We start from the raw sequence: 14,586 nt of genomic DNA on the forward strand, positions 1-14,586 counted from the left end.
TAAATGCTAAAAAGGTAAAAACAAGCCGATCCAGTGATTGCATATAAAGCAAATAAAGAAGTGTGCTGCATGCAGAGGCTGGGAATTTCAAAAGTCTCCTTTGTATTTCATACATTTTTATTTCTGAAAGAACACTACCAGATTCCTCCCGGATAGCCTCTTCCCCCATTAGATAAGCCATCATATGGATGCAGTGAAATATTGCTTATTTTAAAGCCTTCTCTGCAGGAAAAATAAACCTGGCTGTGTCTTAACAAAATTTGAAAACAGCACTGGAAATTATATACCATTTAATGTCAAACCTTTGACATTTTAAATAAGGAAATAAATAATCCAGAGTGAAATCTCGGTGATATGGAAAAGAAATCCTGGAACTCTAATAGCATCTGATACTGAAACACAAACATCCACAAGAGTATTTCATAGTAGATAAAATACTCAAATTTCTTCCAAGTCTAATGAAGGACTGGAAAGAATTGAGCTACTTTTAGAAGCTTTTGGTAACTCCCAGTTGAAATTTGATTTCTATATTAGTAATTTTTGTTCATCTTTCAGAGAAGCTAATATGTATCTTGTGCCAGGCAAAATAGTTTTCCTTCTGGGGAACTTCAAAGGTAACAAATACTACAAAACAACAATTTCATATCAGTTCTGTGAAAGGGATTAAAATATTTCATTTCTAGCTGTACTATACCTTCATTTTATATTATCTTTCAAACGACCAAATTAGAAAGCCTTTACATTATCTTTCAAACCACCAAATTAGAAAGCCAGATTATCTATGGGAAATGAATTGAAACTGAAAAGGACCATCTCTAACTATGTATTTACAAGTATCTGATCTTCACAAGCCCAGTTTTGCATGTGCAGGGAGAGTGAAAGAGGGAATGCCTTGGATCTCATGCCTAATCACAGACCTGGACCACTCATTTTTTAGCCATGGATTTGATTTCTATTTCAAGTTCTATATTAACTTATCAGCAAACATCTCTTCAACGATATCAGTTAAATCCACAGGATGCAAATCTGTAGCTAATAACAGCAGGAAGCCACAGAGAAAAGCTTGGCTGGCATTAGCAAAAGGTTTCAGCCACAGCCAAGGCAAAGACAGATATATTACCCCAATCCTGCCTCTCTTTTCCACCTGGCTTCTGAGGACCCATTCAGTTCCCCATCAGGGCTCCCCTTTGAACACATCAAATAACACGCCAATTATCTAAACATCAGGTTTTCTATTTTTATTAAAAACTCACAAATTTATTCAACATGTTTTCTTTCATACAGTGAATGGTCTAATATGCACTGGAGGTCACACAAGCTTAGGTTTATTAGAACAATAAAAGACATATGAGAAATTTAATATATAAAGAAAAAGTAGCAGCTGTTGACTGCATATTTGACCATAAAATTTAAATATTTTGGACTTTTATTTTAAAGACACAAAAATAAAACCTGTGTGGGTCTATATAAGTCATATTAACAATTCCATGAATGTTCAACAGGACAAAAATTAGCAAAGATGTTTTTTTTTTTAAACCTTGTAACACTTTTTTTTTTTTTTTTTAACACTTTCTCAGGTTGCTGGTGCCAGGCACCTTTACAGTATTTGTGCTATAATTATTCTATTTGGCAACTGTCTGAATAGCATGTTTTCTCTTTGCCTCATGTAAACAACACCTTTTTACATACTAGCACAGTGAGCCAAAAGCCCTGCAAATCTGTCAGAACATCTACAGGAAAAGAAAAGGAACAATTTTGGTTGATTGCTCAAAACATTTTGTTTTCGAACAAGAGGTTTGAAAACAGGATATATTAGTAAAACACTGAACTCCTGAATTTAACATTATACGTAAACAGTTGACTGTTTTTAGTTCAATAGTCTTTTTTTTTTTTTTTTTTTAACTTTTTTGTGTGTGAAGGTAGAATACTTTTCTTGTACAGCTGATGTTCAAGTCATTTTACTGAGCGGTCTGGCTGGAGACCATCCTACCGAGTGTGTCCGTGTATGTGTTTATGTGTGTGTGTGTAGTTTTGTGAAGGTAGAAGAGTTGATACGGAGGGCTTTACATTTAGAATTTTGCAATTTTGGCAAAAACAAAAACCAAAAATCCAGATAGACAAAAAATATATATATAGTCCCACCTGATGCATGGCAGGTCGGCGTTTCTGAAGCTATAAGAGTTTGTTGCCGTTGTTGTTGAACTCTGAGACAACACTAATAAGGGATATCCCAGAGCTAGAACCCTCTTGGCTGACCCGGGAGCGCCCCCGGGCCGCTTCACCTCCCTCATGGTTGTGCTCACGGCCTCCCTCCCCAGGGCTCCTGGCATCGCCAATGGCTGTGCGCACCCGCGGCTGCCCTGGACGTCTTTTCGCCGCCCGCCTGCCAGGCGCACACGCCCGCGGGGTCTGTCCACAGATCTAGGTCCAGGTGGGAGTTGGGGAGAGGTCTGAATTTCCCTTGGGGAGCTCCAGTTCTGCACGTCGAGAGCCAGTGCGCGGATCCCAATCCCACCTCGAGGCCGATTTGGATGCTATTTCGTGTCCCCCTTTTCCATCCGGAAGGAGAATGGTTGTCGAGGCTGGAGGAAGGGGGTGGGGACTTGCTTTTTATGTTTTTTTCTTTTTTCTGTTTTTCTTAAATAAAGGTTCATTTCTGTACAACCACGAACTCCGCAGACCGTGCAAGACCCCGCTACCACACGGCCGCCTCGTTCATTTCGGGGGGGTGGGACAGGTGATTCCCGTAGCTTGCCCCACCGTTGACCGACAGCGACGAGAAGGGCGGGCTAGGCCCAAAGACCTCGGCCGACATGGAGTGCAGAGGCCCGGGCAGGCTGGGCTCGGGGCTGGGCGAGTCGCCGGGTGGGTGCGCCAGGATGTCGGTGAACCGCTGCGCCTCGCTCGACGGGTGGTGGCCCGGCAGAGGGTGCTCCAGGCCACCCAGGGGCGTCCCGGACGGCCCAGACGACGGCACGAAGGGTAGGTCCACTGGCGTCTGGGCCTGCGAGGACGGGGGGCCTTGCGGGAAGAAGTCGTAGTTGCCCCCGGGCCCGTAGTACTCGCTCTGGTAATCTGCGGAGCGGCGGAGAGGGAGCAGGACGTCAGGGCCCGGCCGGGGGCCGGCGGGACCGAAAGGGAGGGAAGGCGCGCCCTCGGCGGGCTGAGGAAGACCACGCGGGGAACTCGCCGATCGCGGGGAGCCCTTGCGGGCCTGGGTGCAGGGAAGAGGCTGGGCGCAAACCCGGGAGCTGCCCCTTACCACCCAACCCCGTCATTCAGGGCCGGGAATTGGGCCCTCGGTCTCGCCGCCTCCCCTTGATTTATTCCCAGCCTTCGCCCTACTCGCCCCGACTCTCCAGTGGCTTACAGAGAAGGAGGCGTGCCCCTCGCGCTGCCACCCGCTTCTAACGAAGCCCGCCCCGACCTGGCCGCGCCCCGCCGCTCGACGCGCACCCACCTCCGTAGAAGGAGAAGGGGCCGTTGGGGATGAGCTCGCCGGGCTCCAGGCGGTCCACCAGCGGCCGCATCCGGCGCGGACTGCGGAAAAAGGCGTGGCGCCGGGCGCCCAGCGCGCTCAGCTGCTTCATCCTCCGCTCTTTGGAGCGCCGGTTCTGGAACCAGACCTGCAGCACATGGCGGCGGGGTGAGCCCTCCGAGACTCCACTCCCGACTCCGCCTGGCTGGCCGACTCCGCGCGCGAGTGTGTGTGTGTGTGTGTGTGTGTGTGTGTGTGTGTGTGTGTGTGTAGGGTAGTGGTGACGGGGCGATCTCCAACTAGGACCACTCAGGGTGGACCCTGAGCCAATCAATGGTGAGCAGGAATCCCACAGAAGGACCTGGACAGGCCGCCCTGTCTGGAGGGAGGCAGTTGTGGTATAGCTGGGGTTTTTCTAACAGTCACACTATCACAGTTACAGTTTCTCTGGGGCTGTACACACATAGAGACTACGCCTCTCCAAAATAATGTCAGACACACACCGGACTTCCATTTCACGGTCTCTTGCAGCAACCCTCCTCCAGCCATGACAGAGACACAGAAACAGCCTGTAATACCAAAACCCACAATCTCCTTTTCACACCCATGCACAATCTCACAGTGCCAAACATACTTATCCACAGCCTCTTGCCAATGGTGACACAGACGCACAACTTCTCATTCATGCACACAGGTTCTCACAGTCTCCTGCAGGCCTCAGGGCCTTCCGTGTTGCACACATGTGCACACGCACGGCCAGCCTCCCAGGCAGGTACATCCACCCACACCCACGCAGGGCATCCAGGCCCGGTTAACCGGACACCTAGCACTGAGCCAGAGATTCCCCTGGCCTGGAGCTTCAGCAGTCTCACCTCCTTTCCTCCCACAGGCCCAGCTGCCTCCAGGTGGCCTCCCATCCCCATTTCACTCCAACTGGCTGGAAGCAAAGCTGACTCCTGGCAGAAGCACCTCTCTTTGGAGGGGAAGTCCCTGATCTGGGGCTTGTCTAATTGGAGCAACGATCACAAAGTTGGAGTTGCAGACTTAGAAGGAGTTGACTTTGTGCAGAAGGTAGAGGCACTGATTGACTCTGGGGGACACTGAGACTTCTCTGAGAACCCGAGATGGGGGTGGGGTATGTGCAGAAAGAGGGCTCCCCACTCTCTCCAGAGTGTTCAACAGTTCCCCTCCTCCAGTCTCTGGCTGAGCTCCCGCCCCTCCCCCTCCACTGCCACGATCACCTCTGTCGGGCCGGGAAGAGGGCTTTCTAGATGCTCTAAGGTATCAGGCATTTCATAGGTCCTGCAGGCTCGAGATGTGTCTAGGCACCCCACCTTCAGACTCCATCTCTCACTTCTCTCTGGATTCTGGGGTCTCCCGGGCTCGGCCTGGGTGCCCAAAGTGGCAATATGGGCCTCTGTGGGATGGAGAGGCGCGCCGGGGCCTGACCTGAATGACGCGCATGTTGAGGCCGGTCTCCTGCGCCAGCTGCTCGCGGATGTGGCGGGTGGGCTTGGGTGTAGCAGCGAAGGCGGCCTTCAGCGTCTCCAGCTGCTTGGCTTTGATGGTGGTGCGCGGTCCCCGCCGCTTGGCGCCCAGGTTCTGGTCGTCATTTTCGTTGCTACCCCCTTCCTTGTCTGACACGTTGGCGCTCTCCGAGTCCTTGGCGTCGTCCTGCGACGGGTCTTGGGAATCCGGAGACAAACTGGGGTCACTGCCCGTGGTGGCTGAGAAGAGGGAAGGGACAGATGAGCCGGGGCCTTGGAGAGCCTTTCTCCCCCAGGACCCGCTTGCGCCTAGCCAGCCGGGAATTGGGGCCTCACCCGAGTGAAGGCTGTTCTCTTTGGCAACACTGCTGTTACTTAGGTAATCCTCTTTGCAGACGAACTTATTCTCGTCGATGATGTAGAGCTCCTCGCCAGTGGAGAGCTGCTTGTTACACATCATGCAGGTGAAGCAGTTCAGGTGAAACACTTTGCTCCGCGCTCTCCGCACCAGGTCGCTAGGGGAGATGCCCTGCGCGCAGCCTGCGCATTTGGTACCGAAACACCTGCGGGGGTGGGGCGGGGGCGGGGGCGGGGATGGGTCAGCCAGGGGCAGCGGGGAGACAGGCGGGGAGAAAGATGACAGCGAGAGAGGGGGAAGATGTAAAAAGTGGAGGAAGTAGGAGAGGAGAAATGGAGCGGAGAAATAAGGGAAGAGAGAGATAAAGAGAGGCAGAATTCCGGTTAAGCAGGTGAGGAGGCAGCAGGAGAGACAGCACGGCACCAGGGAAGAGTCAGGCAAGAGATACACGCGGTTAGAGCCAGGGGCCCAAGCTGCCCCCCAAGCCCCAGCTTCACTCCCAGCGTTATCCCAGAGGAAAGATGCATCGTCTAAAGAAGGTGGCCTGTGGGGGGGTGGGGGGGGAACAGGGGACACTTATTTTCCTATTAGATTCAGAAAAGTCGAATTATAGTTAGAGCTTTATATAAACGTGCGCGGAGCGCTGCTTTTCTCTCCTTCACCGCAAAAGGACCCGCACACAGGCGTGGGGTTGGCGAGGTCTAGTCCCGCTGTTGGTAAACAAACATAGCCGCGGAGAGACCCCCGTAGCCACAGCGGGGCCGCCGCCACGCTCTTGCCTGAAGCGGGGCAGGTTGGCAAAAGCGGGAGCCGCGGGAGCTGGCTCTGGGCGCCCTGCCGCGGGTTGTGGAGGCCAGGCCTCAGGGACCCACTGGCAGCGGGTACGAGTACGGTTTGCCACCCTCCCGCTATGGTCCAGTCATTGCAGAGGAAAACCGAGCAGCCCGCGGAGGGTCAGAGGCTCAGCCCGCGCGTTCTCCCGAAATACCAGCGAGCACGGAGCTTTGCTTCATGATTCCACGCAACCCAACGCCAGCCTGGAGCGGCATTGGGGACAGCGCGTCTTGGCCCTCTGAGTGGCTTTGAATCCCTCTTCCTCCCTGCTCCCTGGTTTGAACTATGACCACAAACTTAGAAAACCAGAGACTCGGCTGACGCCGAGTAAATTGCGAGATTTCACATCCGTAGGGTAGAATTACAATTCGCATTTGCGCCCGTTCTTCTCTGTTGACTTGTGTGTTTGTGCGGATGGAGTGGCAAAATTGTGAGTGTAAGATAATATAATTAAAATGTTAAACGGATAAGGGGAGTAGGGAGAAGTCTCCCCACCAGCAAGCTGGGGGGCTCGGCTTTCCCCCAGGTTTCAGCAAGGAGGTTGCTGGCTGTGGCTGGCAGTTTCCTAGAAGGACTGCTGAGCGGAGCCCGTGGGAGTCGGAGTCGCCTGGGGCTGAAGCCGAACCACCAGACAACTTCGGCAGCCAGGAGAGCAGGGAAAAACTCCGGGCACTTCGCAGGCTACAGTGAGGCAGTTTGGCCAGGTCTGCACTCGGAGGCCTGTCCGGGTTTGGGGAAGACCCCCGGGCGTGCAGGATCGGCCTTAAGGCCAAGTTCTTGGCCCAGACACTCTACGCAAAAGGCTCGGAGCTTCCCGCCAAGACCGCTCAGGGTCGGAAAAGGTAGTGACTGGGAGGGAGCCTGGGCTCAGCCTGGAAGGCAAACAACCCCGAAGGCCTGGAGAATGCAGTTGCTGCAGAGCTTGGCTCCGGGAAAGACAGCAGTCCGGACTACAACGCCCGAGGCTGCCCTGTCTCTTCCAAGCTTGAAGGGGCTTCTGGGCAGAGTCAGGCTCAGACCCTTTCTTCCCAGGCACGTGCAGCCAAACCCAGACCCATAGTTTCCAGGATGCAAGCAGGGCCGCGTCCCGAGCTCCCAGCGCGCCAGCTGGCGGAGAGGCTGGCGCCCGCGGGACTTGGCTGCCCTCTCTAGAAGCAGTTCCTAACTGAGCTGCGAGGCCACGCTAACCTCTGATCCGAAGCTGGCCGGGAAGGGCCCGCGGGGAGGCAGCAGCAGAGGCGTGGGAGGAAAGTACTCACCGGAAGAAGTCGTTCTTGCAATAGAGTTTGCCTTCCCTGGAGAAGCACTTCTCGGTCAGGTTGCATTTACATTCACAACACTGGACGCACTTGACGTGCCAGGCCCTGTCCAGCACGTTCAAGAGAAAGCGGTCCAGGATGGGCCTTTTGCAGCCGGCACAGTGAACCATGGTCTTTGGTTTGGTCTGATGAGGCCCAGAGAGAGCGGGACAAAGTAGAGCCCAGGGCTCCTGAAGACAACCGGCACGAACTCCCCAGTCTCTCCAAAAAGAGGACACACACTCGGCCGTGCAAGCCAAACCCGCACCAGGAAATCAAAGTAGGGTGGAGAAAACGAGGCTGATCGGGGCCTGGGGGCGCTTCAGTGAAGTGTGCAGCGGGGGAGTCCCGGGGCCCCGGGCTATAGCTGCCCCTCCTCAGCTCCAGGGGCGAGGAAAAGAAGTCTCAGGCGGGCGAGAATGCGACCCTTCTGCCCAGAGCCCGCGGAGGAGTGAAGGTCGGCGAGAACGGCGGCGGGAACGGAAATAAATAAATAAAAACGGAGACGAAGAAGACGACGACGACTAGGCGAGCTCGGGTTGCGAGGAAAGCGCCGCTGAGTTCTCCCGGGCTTGAGGTAGAGCTGTCAGAAGTCAAAGTGCATCTGCTTTTGTCGGGGTATGAGGGCGAGTGTGTGCGTGCCAGGCTGCCCACCACTGGGATTTCCCCCCTCTTTTTAAAAAAAAGGAAAGGAAAGAACAAAAGGAGCAGAGAAGCTTTGGATCCTAAACTGCCGGCAACGCGCCGCGGGTCCGGACGCGCCGAGCGCCCGCGCTGGGCCTGGGGGAGGGGGCGAGGGCCGAACGACGGGGGAGGGAGACAGGGGAGGGTAGGAGGAAGATCTTGGTGTTGATTGCTCTTGTTGCTTAGGTTTCCCCGCTTTTGGAGAAGTGTTTGTGTCAATCGAAAAGAGAGGGACAACTCCGGGCGGAGGCAGCCAGGCGCACTCGCTCCTTCCCTACCGCCCCAGCCCAGTCACCTCGGCCCTTGGCCTGCCTGGCGGCCTCCGTGTCCTCAGGGCGACCCTCCCTGCGCCCGGGCTCCTTCGGGAGGCACTACGGGCTGGCTTCTCACCGCGCCTGGCCGTGCATCGTGGCTCCAGTCACAACTCGCGGCCGCCTGGGCGTACAGCCCCGCATCGCTCGGCCCACGCTCTGGCTGCCTCCGTCTAAACCCACAGTCGCTCGACTTTCTCTCCTTTTCCTTTTCCCCTTCTTTTTTTCGTTGTGGTGGCAAATCTGGGTTTCCTTTCTAGCCTCCTTCCTTTTTTTTTTTTTTGTTTTTTTTTTTGTTTTTCTTTTGCAGCGGGAGGAGTCGGGGAGGAGGGGGACAGCTTGAAGAGCTTTAAAAAAAAAAAAATGTCCTGGCGCAGCGGCTACAGTAGGCCGGCGGCTGGAACGGCTCGCGCGGACCGCCGCTGTCGCCGCCCGGGCCGCGGCTCGTTGCTGGCCCTCCCCGGGCGCGTCCCTCAGTCCCTGGTCTCCTGGCCCAGTCGCCGCCCTGGTGCGTCTCTCCCCAGCTCCGGCGGCTCGGTCACTGCTCCTGGCTGTTGGCTGAGCTCTGGAAGCCCCCTCGCCTTAATGCAGAGCCCGCCGACGTCACTGCGGCCTGCGACCAATCAGCGCCTCGCGGTCCCTCTGTAAACCATTCTGCATCCCCCGGCCCGGGAGAGTGCGGGGAGACCGCGTTTAGAGGATCAGTGGCGGCGGCACCCGCGGCCCCGCGCTGCGCGGACGGCGGGCAGTACCGTGCCCGGGCCCCCTCCTGCTCCGGTAAGGCGTGGGTTTCGATGGGAGGGACAGAGAGAGCGCGGGAATAGGCGCAGGTGGAGGCCAGAGTTCTGCTGCAGAGTAGGGGTAGTCCAAGACCGAGCCTGGTGGAAGGTTGGGGTGCAGCTGGGTCCGGAATCCCAGGCGGCTCCGCTGCACTGCTGGGCTTTGCAATTCAGCGGCTGTTGGCATTGTCCCCCCTTACTTTCTAGACCTGGAAGTTTGTTCCAGGCACAGTGCACATCTTTGGAGGGGGAGGGGGCGCTTAGCAGCAGAATCTCCCTCCTCCCGTCCCTCTTTCTGTGCCCCCTCCCCCAATCCATCCAAAGTCCACAGGGTCCGGGTCCTGGGCGAGCTGAGTGTCTGTCTCCCACAGAGCACTCTCGCAAAGTTGATTCGGGCGGTTTCCTGATGGGGGCGGGGAGACCGGAGGCGCGGCGCCGGCGCGCGGTAAGGAGTGGACCGGGAAGCGCCACGGGTGAGGAGTTGCAACCCTGGCGAGAAAGTTGTGAGAAAACTGTGATCCGGAGACACCTTTCACGTACAAAAACAAACGACTAGGCGGGAAACCGGGGGCTCCAACGGCGGCTGGGGGTGATGGTCGTGGCGTTGGGAAGAGGGAAGGAGGAGCGGGATGCCAGGACGCCACGAAGAGGCTGCAGTAGATGGGCGTGCAGTGTATGGGCAGCGTGTGCCCGGATTCCAGTCCTCCTCTGTCCAGGCTTCGGGTTGGCACCGGCTTTCCCAGACAACAGCAAACCACACCCTCCATAGTTCACTCCTCAGGGAACCCATAACTCCTTAATCCCTCTCTGGCTAGGAACTCGGAACCGCCGCCCCCAGGGGCGCATTTGCCCAGACGTGGCGGACAGATCCTGGTCTAGAGTGCCTTCGCCTGGAAGAGTTACTTTAGTTTTTCGGAGCACTCAAGTCAAACCCTAAATTCCGTTTCGACCACACCTGTTCTGGGTGGGCTTAACCAGGATTTCTCCTGAAGTGGAGTCTGAAGGTGATTGGGCTGGGCGGTCCCATTTTTGCCCCCATTTTTGTGCTTTGGGGGAAGGAGTGCTAGGAAGGCTCATTTCACCCGAGCATGGAAGACAATGATGGTGGGCGTCCCTCCGGAGCTGGCTGGTATTGTGGAATTGGCCTTTGGACCCCACTCGCGATGCGCAGACCAGGCGGAGGCTGAAAGGGGGAAAATGATCGGGGAAGCGCAGTCCCATTGAGCTTGGGCTGGCAGGGAATCCCGCTTTACAGATGGAATACCCTCTTCGGACGAAAGGGGAAGCTGCTACAGCGAATCTGGCTTGCGCTCCGGGGAACCGTGGGGTTTTAGGGCTCTGCCAACGCCCCTTTGCTGACTCCGCCCGCACCGCCCAGCAACCCCGAGGCCCACAGGCAGCCCCCGCCTTGCCGCCGGCGTCACTATGTCATGGAAACCGAAGCCGCGGAGACCCGCAGTGCGACTCGTTGGCGTTCTGCCCTGACCCCTGGGTGCCGGAACCCTAACGCCTTCTCCACACTTTCTTGCACATACACATGTGGGCTCCCGGCTGCCGGCCGGAGGAGCGCAGGGAACTAGTCAGCTCCTGCGCGCCGCCGGCCTCCGCAGGTCTCTCCCAGGCCCCGACGCAGGGCGGGGCAGAGGATGGAGAAGGCGGTTCTGTGACCTAGCGGGCGGGCTCCGCGGGCTCGACTCGGCTTCGCGCTCCTCCTGCGGACCCGGCACTTCCCGGCGGAAGCCGACCGGTACTCGGTAGGATTCTGGCACCCCCGAAAGCGCCAAGAGCCGTGTGGCACCGGGTCCTCACTTCCTCCACCCGGACTCCCAGGCGCCTCCCAGCCTGCTGCGCTGCGTGAGACCTGAGGGGGAGGGGGCCCATCCAGCCCTGCTGTCCTCACCCTCCTCCCCTCCCCCGCATCTGTCCCGGTTCTCGCCGCCAGCGCTCTCGACCCAACCGCCCCTTTCTGGAATCTATAGTGGCCCCAGTCCCGGGTGGCTCGCCTCCGCCCCTGCCCCAGCTGGGCTCCTTCTCATGCAAAGCAGAGGGGTCACGGTGGAGTGTGGGGCGGTCAGTGGGACCTACCAGACGACAGCTGGACCCAACTGCCGGCCCTTCCCCAACGCAAAGCCTGTCACATCCCTCTGGTGGGCAGGAGGAGGTTGCTCCATCCATTTGGGGAGCAAGAACCTTGGGACCTAGGTGTAGGGGAAAGAAGGCCCCTCTCCACAGAAGGACCAGCGAGGCAGGGGAGTTGAAGGTGAGGACAGGACGGTCGCTCTAGGGCGTCAGGCTCTGTTCTTCCTGGTGTCCAGATGGCTCAGTAAACAGGTCCGCAGGAGCCAACCCTGGCGTCTACAATGGGGGTCGGGAGCGCAACTCAAAGTGCGCCTCTTGGCTCCAGATTCTAGGTTTGGAGTCCAGACTTAACTCCTCCACGGGGACAGCACATTAGACTAATGGTGGGTTTTGTTTTGTTTTCGTTTCCATTGAGCTTTTGTTTTAAAACATAATCGGTCGCAGGGACATGGAGAGAAAACTGACCAGGCTTTCTAAATTCACCTTCTCCGAAGCCTTTCAGCTCAGCTCTGCATTTAAGCCAGTGTCCGTTCAGCGAAGAGCGCCAACCTCCCCTCCTCACCTTCCAGGCCACACTTATTGTCTGCATCCTCAACTACGCAAGCGCTTTCCTACCCAACGTCCTCCACAGACCCACAGCCACTTACACCGCCCAGGACCTGTACATTCTGGACCAGGATCCGTGGGGATCATTTTCGCTGATAGCTCGGTGACTGCAGAATCCTTTCCACCCTCCTCCCAGTCACCCCCAGATATGGCCCCAGAGGGCCTAGGAGGTGACTTTCACAGTCCAGGTTTCTTTTCTTGAGAAGCTCCTTGACGATCAGCACCAGATCTCCCCAGATGCCTTGCAGTTTGGGAAGCCTGAAGGTGCCCCTCTCAAACTTCCATCCCCCTTCCTTCCCCATGAGGTTCCAGAATGATGCTCGGCCCATGGACAGAGCCTGCCCAGTCACCCCCCTGGCCATTTCCCTCCTGTCCCTTCTGCTCCAGGACAGCCCAAGGAGCAGAAAAGAGTGATAAGGCCGTGAAAGGAGGCACCTGGGGCGGAGCCGGCTCTAGGAGGTTACCCCATGCGGAGTACACACTCAGCTACACCCGTTCCGGAAGAGGGAGGAAAGAGCACCCCTGGACTCTGCCGGTCCCAGAGGCCACGCAAACTCCGCCCAGACTCGGTGAGGCCGCGGTAATGCCACGCAGGGAACTGCGTGGATAAAGTCGCTCGGATCTGAGCGCCAGGGTCTCCCGCCTCACCTTCCCCTCTAGATCTCTCCAGACTCAAATTGCCTTAATCTCACCCATCATTCTCTCATGGAAATGATCTACTCGTGTGCAGTACTTTACAGCTTTTGTCACGGTCTCCCCTGAACCGTATAGCAAGGGGGTAGTCGGGGGTGGAAGAGAAGGGTACTATCTCCACTTCTCCTGCCAGGGAGCCCAAGTTAGGAGGCTTGCCCGAGATCCCTAGGTCAGCGCACTATTTAAGGTGAGAAGTTGGGTGGGGGGCTTGGCACCTTGCTCCAGTGTGCACTTTGCGCCCGGCCATGTTTTCTAAGCAAGGGGGGCTTGGTCTGGTTAAGGGGGAGCAGGGACCGCAGGACTGGGAAAGGGCAGCATCCGGCAGGCCAGGGCGTCACGGTGTGTGCCTGGCCTGGATAAACAACTCGGGCTTCCCACGAGGGCTGGAGGGACCCTGGGCATGGAGCAGGGGCGGGGCGGGGGGGGGGGAGCGGGTGCAGGGGGCAGGTGGAACAGCGAGGTCAAGCGTGGAGATCCCCGTTGCCAGTCAGCTCCGCGCCGCGGAGCAAAGACACGGCGTGGATAATCTCGCGAGGGAAACGCTGAGTTGAAGAACAGAAAAGAGAGATAGAGGCAGAAGTGAGGAGAGAGGGACAGGAAAAGAAAATAAAGGCAGAAACCCAGAGAAAAGACGAGACGGAGTACGGAAAAGCAGGCGGGGATAAAGGAAGGAAAGATCTGTCGGGGAAATGCGGGGAGGAGTGGAGGAAAAGAAACAGAAAAGAGACCCAGCCACGAAGAAGGCCGCGGGGATGGGCGCGGAGCCGAGGGTCCTCCAGGCACGAAGCGGGTGTGCGGTTTTGGGACAGGCGAATGCGTGCGGAGGAAGGAGGCAGCGTATTTGGTGGGAGACTTGCGCCCGTGGAAAAGCGGCTCTGGGCAGGAATCCAACAAATAAATAAAACGTCTAAGACGGCGTGACAACAATGTGTATTTGGGTGCGTGCCCGTGTTCCTCTGTCTGAATACACTCACACCCAGTAAGGAAGACAAACGGGGCTCGTGCCTCACAGTAATTAATCCTCTCACTAATTGACTCTCTCCTCTTACCTAATGGCGGTGGTCACTGCCGATATCTGGAGAGATATCAAGTAGGGGGAGACAGAGAGAGAGCGAACCCCAAAGCTAATGACCTTTGGGACTGGGATTGAGTTTTTTCTGGACTTGGCAGCTCTGAGCCCTGCCCCCACCTCCACTTTTGGGCAGAGTTCCATAGATGTTGCTGCCTTCCTTCCCCTTCCAGGTTTTGGGCAGCATTGATAAAGATCTCCTCAGATTAGGGTCACACACACTGAAGCTCTTCTACCGCCCTCCACCTGGGGAGATTAGTTTCAGAGGCTGAAAGCCACCCCTGTCCCTGGGACATTTCTTACCTCCCTGCAATATCAAAGCTCCCCTCCCTTGTTGTTCCCTCAGGGGCCCAGACCTTGCACCCCCTTCCTTCAGGCAGTACTAATTCTTCCAAGGACCTCGGCGGTGTCCTGCAGTCCCCTAGGGCGGGTGGGGTTTTGAATGGGCTGAGAAGCAGCCTGGGGTTGATGGAAGGAGAGCAGTGGGAGGTCAGGGCAACGATGGGGAGAGGCTTCCAGAGACAACCCTCTTCAGACTTGGGTTGAGAGACACAGAGGCGCAGAGGGGCACAGCTGCCACTAGGCAAGAGCGAGGCCTCTAGGGACAAAGGAGGGAAAGGTGGGCTCTATGCACTGTGAGAAGGAGCGCCAAGTGTGTGAGAGGCAGGAAGGTGGTCATGTCTCTGTGACTGTGATGGTGACCGTTCTGGTCTCTCTGTTTGAGCATGGGGAAGGCCCCCTATGTTCCCTCATATCACCCTCAGTTTTCAGACTGGGGAGAAGGGCCAGAGGACTGGCCTGGGACTTCATGGTCCCCTTGGTAGCTGAGTTGGCTGGGAGGGGCACAACACGCACAGTCTGTCTGGTAATGCAGCTTTGAGGCTTGGGTTTGGGAGGTGAATGTCAACTG

The 14,586-nt window shown here is 56.4% G+C and overlaps 3 protein-coding genes across 4 annotated transcripts in view; 1 reads left to right on the forward strand and 2 right to left on the reverse strand.

The window, feature by feature from the left end:
• Positions 1–14,586, reverse strand: part of AATF (apoptosis antagonizing transcription factor) — a 370,250-nt gene that overhangs the window by 115,184 nt on the left and 240,480 nt on the right. The gene's annotated exons all lie outside the window — the stretch shown is intronic.
• LHX1 (LIM homeobox 1) lies at positions 2,608–9,227 on the reverse strand. 2 transcript variants are annotated; one of them, XM_028836227.2, is made up of 6 exons: positions 8,530–8,815; positions 7,417–8,038; positions 5,302–5,528; positions 4,928–5,205; positions 3,461–3,626; positions 2,608–3,075 (listed from the first exon to the last, which is right to left on the reverse strand). In XM_028836227.2, the coding sequence occupies exons 2-6, from the start codon at positions 7,584–7,586 to the stop codon at positions 2,696–2,698; spliced, it is 1,221 nt and encodes a 406-aa protein (XP_028692060.1). In that variant the 5' UTR covers positions 7,587–8,038; positions 8,530–8,815; the 3' UTR covers positions 2,608–2,695. The 2 variants fall into 2 exon arrangements, with proteins under 2 accessions (XP_028692060.1, XP_014974945.1); XM_015119459.3 differs by having other exon boundaries at positions 7,417–9,227.
• Positions 8,076–14,586, forward strand: part of LOC106994020 (uncharacterized) — a 31,393-nt gene continuing 24,882 nt past the window's right edge. Inside the window, exons 1-2 of the mRNA XM_077971039.1 lie at positions 8,076–8,081; positions 8,840–9,227. Of these exons, the coding sequence (XP_077827165.1) occupies positions 8,076–8,081; positions 8,840–9,227 (394 nt within the window). The remainder of the gene's footprint in view (positions 8,082–8,839; positions 9,228–14,586) is intronic.

The sequence above is a fragment of the Macaca mulatta genome, chromosome 16 (assembly GCF_049350105.2).
Source record: "Macaca mulatta isolate MMU2019108-1 chromosome 16, T2T-MMU8v2.0, whole genome shotgun sequence".
In the NCBI taxonomy this organism is placed as follows: domain Eukaryota; kingdom Metazoa; phylum Chordata; class Mammalia; order Primates; family Cercopithecidae; genus Macaca; species Macaca mulatta.